The following is a 13,684-nucleotide window of genomic DNA, read 5'->3' as shown; positions in this document are numbered from 1 at the left end:
CTCTCTCTCTCTCTCTCTCTCTCTCTCTCTCTCTCTCTCTCTCTCTCTCTCTCTCTCTCCCTCCCTCCCTCCTCTCTCTTCTCTCTCTCCCCCCTCCCCTCTCTCCTCTCCTCCTTTTCTCCGCCCCCTTCCCCAGCCTCTCTCCGGGCAGGAGCGTTTTTTCCCAGACCCCGCGCAAGCGCGTGCCTCAGTCCTATTGCAAAAGGGCGGGGTAGACAACCTGCCATTGGGAAATACCCACAAGTAACCCAAGGCCGACAAAGACTAGGACTACAGGGTGGCAAAAAGAGAAGTGGGGGATGGGGTGGACGAGATGGAGTCTAACATTTCCAAGGGAAGGGAAGAGTTTCGAAGGACACCTAGGGATGGAATGAAGGACAAACAAAAACGTGTTTCCTGAAGGTAAATAAGGTTCCTGGCTCAGAGCTGGACACCTTCACAACTGTCCACTCCGCATTTTCATCTTGCTCCAGTTTGCACATGGAAAGCCAGGGGCTCAGAGAGAAAAACAAACCTTATTCAAGATCATACAACCATTCTTTTTTCCCCCCCATCAGCAGGGATTAGATAGAAGCCAGGCAAGGTGGAATGAAAAAGTTAACCCACAGACCCTAATCTCCACCCTTCTTCGTGGTCTTTCTCCCCACCCCTTCCTTCCTGCCCCAGTAGTTATTTAACTTTACCCCCGTGGCTGTACCTCAGAAATCCTGGTAGCCAGCCAGAGATGGGGACCGAGTCCACAGAGCAGGTGGGGGTCGGGGCAGGTGGGGGGGAGGGGAGAAGGGTTGCAGAGAGGGTGGGGAAGGGGGAAGGAATGGGTTTCCCCAACTAACATCAGGGCTTTGTATCTTATGAGCTGTGTAGGAGCCTATAAAACTTAAGACCCCCTTGGTATGAGTGTTCTCAGTATGCCAGTGATGGACCTGGCGGTAGGGTGGGCAGGAGAGAAGGGAGGAGAGAAGGTAAAGGAGACAGCCTGAGCTTTAGATTTTAAGTCCAAGGCTGTAGCAGCAAAGCCTGCATCTGACCCTCCTTCCAGACGAGGGCGCTGTGCAGGGACCAGAAGCAGCCAAGATTTATTAATAATACAAATGCTTGGTCTAAGGAGAGCTAGATGTTTCCATTGTCTATTATCTTCCATCTTTTTAACAGTCCTCTCTGCAAACCTTGCCAGAACGGCTTTAGACTAGGCATAACACATTAAGTAACTTAGGTCCAGAAAGAGCAAGTGGCTGCTCAAGTTCGCCCAGAGTAGGAGTTTAAGAGAAGCAACTGCCTGGTCAGGGTACCCTAGCAAGAATGGGGGGAGGGGAAAGGTTAATCTTCTTCTGATGTTCGGGCTTCGAGTGTGAAAGACAGTGGTATAGGAATATGTCTTACATGGTCCCGCCTCTCATTTTAATGTCACCAGATCTCCTGGGAACCCTACTCCGGGTACGACGAGGAGGCTTACTCCGTTGGGCCGTTGCCGGAACTCTGTTACAAGAAGGATGTCCAGGCTTTTAGTCGAGCATTCCAACCCAGTGTCTCCCTGATGGTGGCTGTACTGGGTCTGGTGGGCAATGGCCTAGTCTTGGCCACCCATCTGGCAGCCCGACGAACTACCCGATCTCCCACCTCCGTTCACTTGCTCCAGTTGGCCCTGGCTGACCTCCTATTGGCCCTGACCTTGCCCTTTGCAGCAGCAGGGGCTCTTCAGGGCTGGAATCTAGGAAGTACCACCTGCCGAGCCATCTCAGGTCTCTATTCGGCCTCCTTCCACGCAGGCTTCCTCTTCCTAGCATGTATCAGCGCCGACCGCTATGTGGCCATAGCTCGAGCTCTTCCAGCCGGGCGGCGGCACCCCACACCTGGCCGAGCGCACTTGGTCTCAATCTTCGTGTGGCTGTTGTCGCTGCTCCTGGCCCTACCTGCTCTCCTTTTCAGCCGGGACGGGCCGCGGGAAGGCCAACGGCGCTGTCGGCTCATCTTCCCCGAAGGCCTCACGCAGACTGTGAAGGGAGCAAGTGCGGTGGCGCAGGTGGTCCTAGGCTTCGCGCTGCCTCTGGGCGTCATGGCAGCCTGCTATGCGCTCCTGGGTCGCACGCTTCTGGCCGCCAGGGGGCCAGAGCGGCGGCGTGCGCTGCGCGTTGTGGTGGCCTTGTTGGTGGCTTTTGTGGTCCTGCAACTGCCCTACAGCCTCGCCCTGCTGATGGATACAGCCGATCTACTGGCAGCACGCGAGCGGACCTGCTCTGCCAGCAAGCGCAAGGACCTAGCTCTGCTGGTCACCGGCGGCTTAGCGCTGGTCCGCTGCAGCCTCAATCCGGTGCTTTATGCTTTTTTGGGCCTGCGCTTCCGCCAGGACTTGCGGAGGCTGCTACAGGGTGGGGGATGCAGCCCAAAGCCCAACCCTCGAGGCCGCTGCCCCCGCCGACTCCGCCTTTCTTCCTGCTCCGCTCCCACTGAGACCCATAGTCTCTCTTGGGACAACTAGGGCTAAGATTCCGGGGGGTGGGGGGGCTAAGGAAACGATCCCAGGGAGGGTAGTGAGAAAGGAGGAGTAACTGGGGAAATGTTGAGAAAGACTTGAAGACCTAAAGGAATTGCCGCTGCGCTTAATTAAATTGATACAATGCAAAAGAGACGCAACCCAACTACTGTTACTATTTTTGAATCACTAACTTTGGAAACGAGTTGCAGCAGGGCCAAGACAGTGGGTTACACCTCCACCCTACGCCCCTGCTTGAGCCCGAGTGGGAGGCGTTGGGGAAGGGGGGTTGCTGAGTCGGCTAAAGCTTTAAGTACTGACACTCCCTCTGCCTTACTCAGTCTCTGCCAACCGAGGTGAGGTGGGAAAGCTGCCAGGTGAGGAGGGGCGGGGTTCCCGCGGAGTCGGTGTAAGAAAGGGCTTTCTAACAACCCTAGCTCTATCCAGTAATGGCTGCTTTAGCAAGTACCTAGCTCCCAAGCATGTGAAATGTGTAGGGTCATGCTATCCCAAACTGCGTATGCGTGGGCCCCGCCTGGAGGCAGGGGTAGAAGGGAAGAGATTCTAGTTTGGGGTGGGCTTTGGATTCATTCTAAAGTCCTGCAATGGAAAGAAAAACACTAATTAAAAACTCGAGTCTGCTGGTGTGTTAACAGATGCCCTAGTACTCTAGAGACTGAGGCGCGCGCGGGGGTAGGGAGGTGGGGAGGAGGAATCAAGGGCGATATCCTACCTAAGAAGAGAAAAATTGAATTAGTTTTTCACCCAGGATTAAAAACGGGGAGGGGGCATGCAATTTGCAAATTTCCAGAGAGGAGTTATTGGGTATGTAGAAAGTTGAGAGTGAAGGGTACTTGTGTGGAGACCAAGTAAAAGGAAATGCACTGAGCTTGCCAGGAAAGAGGGAGGTTAGATATAAGAAAGAAATCTCCTGCAGGCAAATGTCGAGGATCTTGAAGAGGGAGATTATGGTTGTGAAGTCTCTGACCATTTTCATCCAACGTGGATGGCTTCTAGAGATAGTGCATTGATTTCTGGTCTTTGCTTTGCACAATCACAAATACCAGGGTTGGCTCAAACGAGACAATTTAGTTTAGTATCCGGTCAGCAAAGCCATATCCACTGCTCCAGCCCGGAGTCTAGGGGCAAAAAGGGCGTGGCATACAGGTCCCTAGAGGCGTTGGCTTGAAGTATTCACTCCCTCCCGCCCAGCCCAGCTAGTCGTTGGTCCTAAAGCCTCAGGCTTAGGACCTTAAAACTTTGGCTTCTTGGAGCCAGAATTCAGGGAAGGCCCGAAAACTCCGCAGTTAATCAGAGGGGCGCACACTACGCTCTGGAGCGGACCTGGAACCCCGCGCCAGTGACCACGGCAATCGCCGCTGAGTCAGCAGCGCGCGCACGCACGCGCGCACGCCCGCTGTCTCGGGCTGTAGCACCGGCCCCGCCCTGGACTCCTAGCGCCCTTGTTAACCCCTTCTTGCTCAGAAATGCAGTATATTCATCCCGAGAGGCCTCCTATCTATTTTCCGAGACTACAGAATTCCCTAGCATGCCTAGCCACTCTCTCCAGGTCAGGTCAAAGCATTGTTAATTCGTTTTTATCTGAGGTCTTTGTCTGAGGCTTCCCGAAGTTCCTTTTTCACCTCGACAGTGGCATGACTAAGATCTAAAACTAGACCCTTTTAACTCCAAGGATGGAGAGCTGCCTCTGCAACTAACTCTTCAGCGCAGGTGTGAGAGGTTTCGCTCTCTGCTTTTGCAGGGATTCCAGGATGTGACAGGTAACCAACCACAAGGCAGTAGCCCGGCTTCCTACCAGCTTTATGCCCTACCTTATCCAGACCTTCTAAGGTTTTTTTTTTTTTTTTTTTTTTTTTTTTAATTTGCTGCTTGGCGAGCCAAGAGTTAAACAAGAGCACGAAGGCGGGCCTACGTGACGCCACAGGCACCCCGAGTCCGACCTCAGAAGATGGGGCGTGGCTAACATTGCACCGCCCCCTCCTTTCCCAATTTCCCCCGCCTCTCCCCGCTGTCACTCAGCCAGAAGCACATGATGCAACCCGCCGCACTTTCAAGCCTGGGATTGGTAGCCCTAGCCGGCGCGAGGCACAGAGATTGGGCAGAGGAGGCTGTGACGAAACGTAGACCCTGCCCTGTAAAGAAGGGAGGAGAGAAAGAAGAGGGAAGGCGGAGAGAAGGGGGGGAGGGAGGCGGGGTCCGGGAGCTCAGCTCGCGCCCCCAGCGCGCCAGTCCCGGGGCTGCAGGCGCAGCGCGCGCCGCCCGGGCCCCGGCCACCGGACGCCCTACCGGACACGACCCTCCCTGGAGCTTGGACAACCGCCTACCACGGACACTGCACCGGACACTGCCCCCCACAGGGCTGGACACTACAACGGACACAACTTCCCAGCTCCGGACATTGCTCCCTGCTCCCTTCCCCCGGCCCTGGACGCTTTACCCCTCCTCTGCCGGGACCCAGACATTGAGCCCCCAGAAGGCTCTGACGATCGTCCTTTTGCACCTCAGCACCGGACACTGCCTCCTCACGGCCCCCTTCTCTCTTCTCGCGCCTCATCTCTATCCTGAGAGTCCGAGCACCTCCAGTTTCTCCGATCTACCCTGTGCTCGGGCGACACTGCCCGCTCCCCCATTCCCCGACTGCTCGCCCGGATGCCTCTCCCCGGGGGATTGTGGTGGCTCCTTTGCTGCCGTCGAGGCTTCACTCTTCTGCACCGAGACTACGGAGACGGCGAGCTTAGCGGGGACGGGGACGAGGACGAGGACGACGAGACCTTTGAGCTACGGACCCCAAGTCCTGCAGGCGGCGGGAGGGTAAGTCTGGAGGGATTTAGAACCGTGTTCAATTCTTCTCACTACAACCGGTCGTCACGCCTGATCCTGCTCCAGACTCGGGCCAAACGCCGTCCTCTTGGCCAACTGGAAATGTGGGGGGGAGATTCTTGTCTGGAAGCCAGAGTCCCGGGAGCTCCAGGGGCGAGTAGCCCTACACGGGATGTGCCTGTGGGCCTCGCGCCGCACACAGGGCGCTGTCCACCTGCTGGGGGCCCTGAGGCAGAGGAGGCGTCACGCGTGGCCCGACCTGGCCCTGCCTCTCCCTTCCCTGCCGGGCCCGCGTCCCATCCCGTCTCCTTCCGCCTCCGCCAGAGCCAAAGAATGTGGCGAGGCCGGCTGGGCGGCTCGAACGCCTGGGTTCGCTTTGCTCACAGTTCATGATCGCTGGGGCCAGATGCGGGAGCTCTCACCGTGGGAACCTGGGCGAGGGAAAAAAGACACCCTAGAGTTGGGGTCTGCATCGGGTATCCTACAAAGAAAAAGCTGGGGACGATGGCCCTTTGAGGACTTCTCATTATCCTGCCATTTAGGACAGAACTCTCTGCCTTCTCTGGTGAGGCTCCTGGAAACCCTCTGGTGAGGGTCACTGGGCTGCTGGTTTTTTTTTTTTTTTTTTTTTTTTTTTAATCAAATCTCCTCTGGGAGACATTGAGGCACAACTGGTGTGTGAGACCTCCATCCCTTGAGGAGCTCTCCCTCATGCTCTTACCCACCAGAAGCAACCAGACTTCTGTGCGCTGTGGCCTGGGTCAGGCTCCCATCCCCCGCTCAGGGGTCCCGAGCAAGCTCCGTGGCTCCATTCTTGGGTGGGGCGGGCTGCACCGCAGCCAGCGCCGGCGCCAGCACCTGGCGAGGCAGAGGGCAGATAAATATAGAGGGGAGGAGGAGGGAAGCAGGGGACTGCGATTAGGGGAGTTGGTCTGGGGGCAGATCAGTACCTGCCCTCTGGTGGTGTGGTGGAAATGGGTGGGCTCTCGGGGAAAGGACATGACCTAAGAGTCCCCAAGCAAGGGCAGGTTCTCTGTCAAACAGGCCATGGCCTCCCTCCTGCCCCACCTCCACCCCCTCTCCGAGCTCAGGGACAGGTGTCCCTGGTCCTCCTTCCCCCCCCCCCCATCCTGGCTTAAGCAGTCTGGGCGCAGTGGGACCATGGCACAGTTCCTGTCTAGCTAGCTTGACTGAGTTGGTTTTGAGGCCTCCCTCAGACCCCAGGTTACAACTGAAGTTCCTAGGTGGGAATTGAGGGTGGATTGCGTCTGAGAAGGGCAAAATTCCAAATTCCCTCTGGCCTGAGGAGTGTGTAGCAGCCTCTTGCCCTCCTGAGCCCCCTAGCAAAGGGGCAATCTTATCAACTCCCTCGGGGTTGTCTGCAAAAGACACAAAGCTCTTGAACAAAATCCTATACAGAAGGGTCTCTCTTCCCTTCATTCATCTCTGTATCCACCCCTTGCCCAGGCTTGGGTCTTGCACTTTCCCTAGGAGCCCATCTTCCTCTTCTGAGCAAAGCAAGGAGGGTGAAGGAAAAAGTTGAAGAAGCTTCCACGGGGAGAAGGGATTTCATCACTTCTCCAGTTTCAAAGATAGAGAAACTAAGGCCCAGAGATGGGAGGGGACTTGCGCAAGGTATGGCAGTTGCTTAGTGGTCCGGAGGGTATTGGAATCCAGGTTTCCTGACTCCCCAGCCTGGTACACACACTCTCTCTCTCTCTCTCTCTCTCTCTCTCTCTCTCTCTCTCTCTCTCAATCTCTCTCTTGATTGCATTTTCAAAGAGCAACGGAGATAAGCCTAGAGCTTTGGTTCTTAGCTCTCAGGCATTCTGTAGTGATCCACAGAGACCTGTAGAAAGGACGAACCCAGAGTGGCTCTGGCTCTTCCTGCTCAGTCACGACCCCCGACTGAGGCATTCCTTCCTCAACCCCCTAATGAGAGCTGTCATGGTCTTATGCAAAACCACTGGTGGTGTTGGGAGAAAAGTACTCTGAATATCTTCCTGCCCATCTCTCCAGGGCTCCCTGGACGTTACGCTGACTCAGCCAACAAGGAGCGGGCCGGTCTCAGACAGGTGAGCCTCTACTTTGAGATCCTTAGTTCGGAGACCGCAGCTAGTTCTCAGGACCTTCCTCTACTTTGAGATCCTTAGTTCGGAGACTGCAGCTAGTTCTCAGGACCCCCTTCCTCGCCATCTTCCCTCCCCGGGTTGTGCAATAAGGGAGAGGCCCTGTGCTGCCGGACGCTGTGGTTTGGCTGGGGTCCCGGGGGGGCGGTCCAGCCGGGGGCGCGGGGAGGAAGGGGGGGTCCTAGTTATTTCTGGTGCAAGGTCAGAACGGCCCCGCGGTTCCCACAGCCTGGAGGATGGGTGCCCAGCTTGGGACCATGCACCCCTCGCAGCCTAGGGACCCCTAATAAGGAGCCCCCTGGAGGCGGAGTGGAGGCCCCTCAGCCTCACCCAACTTTCCATCTCTGGCCCAGGCTGCAGAGCTGGGAAGAGACCTGGAGCCTCATCCCAGACAAGGGTCTGCCGGAGGACGACCCCGATGTTGTTGTGAAAGGTGGGACTCCCTGGGTGCAATCTGGAGGCCCCCCAAATACAGCCCTCCAAGGAGGGTTCTTGTTAATCTCTTCTTCCTGGTCTCCTCCCAGGATGGCTGTATAGGGAACCCCGCGGGGGAGGGGCACGGCCATGGCTGCTCCCACGCCGAGCCTGGTTTGTGCTCACCAGAGATTCCCTGGACCAGTTCAGCAGCAGCGGGAAGGGGGCAAGGCGCCTCGGAAGCCTGGTCCTCACGAGCCTGTGTTCGGTGACTGGGCCAGAGCGCAGGCCCAAGGAGACCGGTGAGACATCTCGAGAATCTCTCTACCTTCCTGGCAGGGACCCCCAACAATCCCTGATTGCTCTTTTTGACCTCTCTTTCCACCAGGTCTGTGGTCAGTCACTGTGTCTGGCCGGAAGCACAGCATCCGCCTCTGTTCCCCACGCCAGGCAGAGGCAGAGCGCTGGGGGGTAGCACTTCGTGAAGTGATTGCTTCCAAGGCCCCCCTGGAGACCCCTACCCAGCTACTGCTCAGGGACATACAGGTGAGAGAGTTCCCCAGTAAGCAGCAGGAGGGTGGTGGGCCTAAAAGCTTTCTGGGCTCATGGACAGCTCCCTTCCCCCATGAAGGTAACTCTCTTCCTGACCTCTAGGAGAGTTGTGGGGACCCAGAGGCAGTGGCCCTCATCTACAGGCGGAACCCTATTCTGAGGCATTCCAGTAGTGCCTTGTATGCCCCACTCCTGCCCCTGCCCTATGGAGTCAGCGCCCCAGGTGAGTGAGTGGACCCCAGGTCAAGTCTCCTTGATGGGGATAGGGTAGACTTATGGTAAGAACCTGAGTTAGGGAAGCTGGCAAGGCCTTAAGAGTCTTCAGGGTTCTTCTCAAAGTCATATGGGTGAACCTGGAAGCAGCCTCAGTTGGAAGGTAGCAAAACCAGAACATAATAAAATCTCTGCCTCCTGTACCCACTTCTGAGGGATTCATTCTGACCAGTTTCTTCAAAAGTATTTCCACTTTCCTATCATTTTCATTATACTCTTAAGACTAGGGCATCTCACCTTTACAGGTAGGGGGAAACCATTCCTGGGAGGAATTGTGCTGGCCTCATGCAGGTATACTTGTCCCCACAAAGGGAGTACTACTGATCCAAGTCCTAAGGCTAGAGGCTTAAAGAATGCCAGGAGATAAATCCTGGTTTTCGGTACCCAGAGCAGCCTTTTTGGGGCGGCTGACCAAAATGGGTACCCAGCTAAAGAATGGGGGGAGAGGTTTAAAATCTATGTCTCTTAGTCTTTCTACTTAACTAGGAAAGGTTAAGCAGCCAGAAGTGGGGGGTAGGGGAGGATTCATGGGAAGCAAAGGTTGAGAGTTTGGTTCTGTGGACCATTGCTTTCCCTTCACTTTTCCTGTCACTCGTACCCTCCTCTCCATGCCATCCATCCCCTGTGTCCTCATACTCCCTTTGACCTTCCTCCCAGGGTGCAGCTCTGTGTCCCCTGTCCAAACCTTCCCTCCGCCCCCACCCTCCTGCAGGTCCAGGCTATGCACCCTTGCGAGAGGAGGCGGTGAGGTTGTTCCTGGCACTGCAGGCGCTGGAGGGGGCACGGCGCCCAGGGCCCCTGATGCAGGGTGTGCTCCAGACCTGCCGGGACCTGCCTGCACTCCAGGACGAACTTTTTCTGCAGCTGGCTAAGCAGACTTCTGGTCCTGCTGGTCCCCCTGGGCTCCCTGCTACTCAAGATCCTGCAACCCTGCGGTACTGGCAGCTTCTCACTTGTATGAGCTGCACCTTCCGGCCTGGGGGAGCTGTCCGAGGGCACCTCCTGGGGCATTTGGAGAGGTGAGAAGGGATGCCTCAACCAAAGAGCTACAGTGCTAGGAAAGAATGACAGGTGCAAGAGAAATGGAAGGCCTAGATCCAGAGAAGCAAAGAGACACGTCCGAGAGCAGGCCTGGTACCTTCGTGGAAATTACAAGATCATATCCCACTTGTGAATTACAACAAGGCACTCCCTTTGAATAGAAGAAATATTAAAAGGCAGGATTTAAGAACGCATAGTGATGTGGTTGGGTTTCAGATTTTAATCACAGGAAGATCAGGGAGCTGGAGGAAGTGGGCGGGACAATTGTAGAAGAGCAGGCAGGAGGCTTCTCGAGAATAATTCAGTTCCATGTAAAACACCCGGGACACATTTAGATTGCGCTGAAGAAACATGAGTTATAGAGGAGGAAATTGACCAGATATGCTGGGGAATCATGCCTAGAACCTCAAGCATGTTAAGCAGCTACTGAGCTTTGCATTTTTATCATTGGCCACGGTAAAATAAATTACAATTAAAGATAGTAAGAGAAGCCCTTGGAACACTGGTCATTGGATTCCTTTTAATCCAGGACGGAGCAGGCACTCCCGGACTCAGAACTGGCAGAATATGCACGCTTCATCCGGAAAGCTCTGGGCCGGACTCGGGGCCGAGAGCTGGTGCCTTCACTAGCAGAGATTTCAGCGCTGAGTAAACGGCAGGAGCTCTTGTGCACAGTGCACTGTCCTGGAGCTGGAGCGTGTCCTGTGGCCATCAACTCCCACACTACAGCGGGAGAGGTGAGGCCAGAGAAAGACTCCTCTGCTTCTGCAACCTGCCCTTCCAGCGTTGTTTATTTATTTGGTTTTTTATTTTATTTGTTTGTTTATCTATTGTTATGGTACTGGTGATTGAGCCCAGGGTCTGTCTCCAGCACACCAGGCACCCTTACCAGCTTCTCCTGCCGGGCTCTGGCATTAAGTTTGTCCCTAGTCTCACTCTTGTTGCTTTAAGAAAGCCAGCGAATGGTGGTGACAAAACTAAAGAGAACCTCTCCAGTAGGACCAGCTCTTTCCAGATTCTGAAAAAGACCCCCAGTGATCTTTCCCTCTTCCTCCCTTCTTAGGTGGCTCGAGAGTTGGTTGGGAGGCTGGGCTTGGCTCGGAGCCAGAACGCATTCGCCTTGTATGAGCAGCGAGGGGTCCAGGAGCGAGCCCTGGCTGGGGGGACCCTCGTGGCCGACGTGCTCACCAGGTTTGAGAAGTAAATGTCCAGCCCCCATCCCCGCGCTGTGTTAGCCAATCTACTTAGCTTTTGTCTACCACTAAGCTCATTTATCTAGGCGTGCCTGTAGTAGCTCCCTGATCTGCAGACAGGTTCCTACCCGCCAGTGGTGTGTAGTCCACTTAAAATGCTCGCCAGGGCTCCGCCCCAAACGTTTCTTGTCCCGCCCCTTTCCCTAGTAGTGCAAGCCCAGGTTGAGGGGGGGGGGGTGTTCCCTCTCGGTTTTAAAGTTATCTTTTTCCCTTTTGCAGTCTGACCTCAGAGGAAGCCGGACTGGAGGACTCGCCCGATTCCGGGTGGAGATTGTGCCTTCGTCTTCACGGACCTCTGCACCCAGAAGGGCTAAACCCAGATGGTCACGAATTGCCTTTCCTCTTTGAGCAGGTGAGATCTCTGGTTTTTACTACTCCAAACCGACCAAAGCCTGAACTCTCATTCAGGACCATCTTCGATTTGTTGTGACAACTCCGTGGGAGACTTTCCCCAAACCTAGACCTTCTCAGATTCCATCCATGCCCGAAGGTGTCTTCACAGCTCCTTCACTGATGCCGCATGCCTCCCTTGCAGGCTCATGCTCTGCTGTTGCGCGGCCGGCCGCCCCCGCCAGATGACACGCTGCGCGCCCTGGCGGCATTGCGCCTCCAGAGTTTACACCAGGACTTTTCCCTGCGGGGGCCCCTGCCACGCCTGGACCGCCTGCTGCCGCCCCCCACCCCGCCGCGCGAACCACCTCTGCGCTCTACCCCCAGGCCACAACCCTCCGCCGCCCTGCTGGCCGGGGCGCTATGGAGCCCCGGCCTGGCTAAGAGGAGGGCAGAGCGTGCCCGGCGCGGCTGTACCGGCTGCTCGATGGGAAGCACAGCCCAGGTGGGAGGAGGAGGCGGCGCCAGCGCGACGACTGCTGTCCTGGGCGGCTGGAAGAGGCTACGGGGCATGGGTCAAGCTGAGGCCATGGCTGCCTACCTGGCTCTGGCGGCGCAGTGTCCGGGGTTCGGCGCTGCTCGGTATGACGTTCTGGAGCTGAGCACGGTGAGGGGGAGAAGGGGACTCTGATGGTCCAAGCCCCAACACCTTTACCCCAGAGGCACAGGCCCTCCCTTCCCCACCAGGATCATTTTATTCCTGACATGTAGAGCAGCTAGCAGCTGCCCATCTCAAACCCCTGGACTCTCCAGCATTTGGGCTTGCACCTCCAGGGTGCTTCTGGCCACTCCACACCTGTGCTGTGAATCAAGGGTCAAGGAAGCTCCCAGATCACAGCCATCTCCCCCTACCAGAAAAGAAGATGCAGAGTCCTTGCCTTCGTCTCTGACCCCACCCATCTCTCTGCAGGAGCCTGGTGGAGGTGCTCCACAGAAGCTATGCTTGGGTCTGGGAGCAAAGGCCATGTCCCTCTCCAGGCCTGGTGAGACAGAACCCATCCACAATGTCAGCTATGGTCATGTGGCCGCCTGCCAGCTAATAGATCCCCACACCTTAGCATTGAGGGTGGGTGACAGTCAGCTCCTCCTGCAGAGTCCCCAGGTGAGAACAGGGGTTGTGAAAGAGAAAACTGGCGTAGGTATAACTATAGACTCTTGGATTCTGGCTGTGGTCAACAGCGAGCTTAAGGAGCTTGCATTTGGGGGAGTCAAATGATAAACAGGGATTCAGAAAATAAGATAAACACTGCAAGGGGTAAGTGGACAGGCATTGACTGAAGCACTGGGTAAGTGGGAGGGGATTTGCAGGAAGATAGGGGGTGGTGAGGGGCTTGGGGGGATCCACAACTGCAAGGGCTAAGAGTGCTTAGCATTCAGTGTGTTGGGAAACTGAAAGGAAGATGACAGATAACACCGAGTGTTTGGGGAGGTGAAGTTGCCAGAACTGGGGCATGCCAGAACCTATGTGGTGGGGAAGCTGGAGATCGGGAGCTTAGGAAGAGGAAAGAAAAAAGGGCCCAGTGGCCCCTGCTGCACACTGACCGCTGCCCTCTCTTAGGTGGAAGAGATCATGCAGCTGGTGAATGCCTACTTGGCCAACCCCTCCCCAGAGAGGCCCTGCCCCAGCTCTGCTCCTCCATGCCAAGACCTGCCAGTCACCTCCCCTCCCAGCCAGCACCAAGGCCTGGAAGAGCCCCAGGGACAGTCTGGCTGCCTGGGGCAGCTGCAGGACTAAGCTTGCCAAGAGGTCACAGCTTTGCTTTTGCCTATAGACTGACTGAGCTGGGGGGGGATGATCTGAGATTTAAAGAAACCATGGACCCTTTTTTGGCCCTGCAGGGACAGGGTACACCCACACTCAAGGGCTGCAATGGGTGTGGACAGTTTTCTAGTTTGTTTCTTAATTTATTTGTAGAAGAAAAAAAAATCCTTATTTACACAAACGCTTCCTGTGGGAGTGTTGTCAGTGGGACAAGATGGAGCTTCATGGGCTGCGCGTGCACGCATGCGTGCGCATGCGGAAACACACACCCCACCACCACCACCCACACACACTGGGCTTTTACTAGGCACTGAGGGGAGTCTGAATACCACAGAGCTCCACCCTACTTGACCTTCAGGATTTAACCTCCTCCTGGCCAGTATGCCATCATGGGGTGGTAGGTGGGGCAGGCAAGAAGGCAGTACTGGAAGCTGGCAATTACTTACACTCTGTTGTCCGTTGAGTGGTGTAGGGGTGGCCTCCTGTCATCCCTGGACTGGAGGGCAATGAGTCATCAAGACTGGCACTACCCAGATTCTACCTTGGTGTGCAGCCTCTG

General features: G+C 55.9%; 2 protein-coding genes across 7 annotated transcripts; both read left to right on the top strand.

Moving 5' to 3' along the window:
* The first annotated feature begins 722 nt into the window (after nucleotides 1-722).
* On the top strand, nucleotides 723-2,745 carry Ccr10 (C-C motif chemokine receptor 10). The gene is made up of 2 exons (XM_051177298.1): nucleotides 723-748; nucleotides 1,412-2,745. Exons 1-2 carry the CDS (start codon nucleotides 725-727, stop codon nucleotides 2,474-2,476), a joined length of 1,089 nt encoding a protein of 362 aa, XP_051033255.1. The 5' UTR covers nucleotides 723-724; the 3' UTR covers nucleotides 2,477-2,745.
* Nucleotides 2,746-4,679: 1,934 nt separating this feature from the next.
* On the top strand, nucleotides 4,680-13,306 carry Plekhh3 (pleckstrin homology, MyTH4 and FERM domain containing H3). 6 transcript variants are annotated; one of them, XR_007834035.1, is made up of 13 exons: nucleotides 4,680-5,302; nucleotides 7,331-7,386; nucleotides 7,794-7,873; nucleotides 7,965-8,156; nucleotides 8,243-8,400; nucleotides 8,509-8,629; nucleotides 9,392-9,698; nucleotides 10,250-10,457; nucleotides 10,784-10,920; nucleotides 11,193-11,325; nucleotides 11,509-11,945; nucleotides 12,274-12,465; nucleotides 12,922-13,055. XR_007834035.1 is itself a non-coding variant. In XM_051177276.1 (13 exons), exons 1-13 carry the CDS (start codon nucleotides 5,141-5,143, stop codon nucleotides 13,096-13,098), a joined length of 2,376 nt encoding a protein of 791 aa, XP_051033233.1. In that variant the 5' UTR covers nucleotides 4,680-5,140; the 3' UTR covers nucleotides 13,099-13,306. The 6 variants fall into 6 exon arrangements, 4 of the variants coding, with proteins under 4 accessions (XP_051033233.1, XP_051033224.1, XP_051033214.1 ...); XM_051177276.1 differs by having other exon boundaries at nucleotides 10,784-10,911; nucleotides 11,509-11,970; nucleotides 12,922-13,306; XM_051177267.1 differs by having other exon boundaries at nucleotides 11,509-11,970; nucleotides 12,922-13,306.
* Nucleotides 13,307-13,684: the final 378 nt, after the last annotated feature.

Source organism: Phodopus roborovskii, unplaced genomic scaffold, assembly GCF_943737965.1.
Source record: "Phodopus roborovskii unplaced genomic scaffold, PHOROB, whole genome shotgun sequence".
NCBI classification, from domain to species: Eukaryota; Metazoa; Chordata; class Mammalia; order Rodentia; family Cricetidae; genus Phodopus; species Phodopus roborovskii.
The sequence above is the reverse complement of the archived record's forward strand: the minus strand, read 5'-3'. Positions and strand labels throughout refer to the sequence as shown.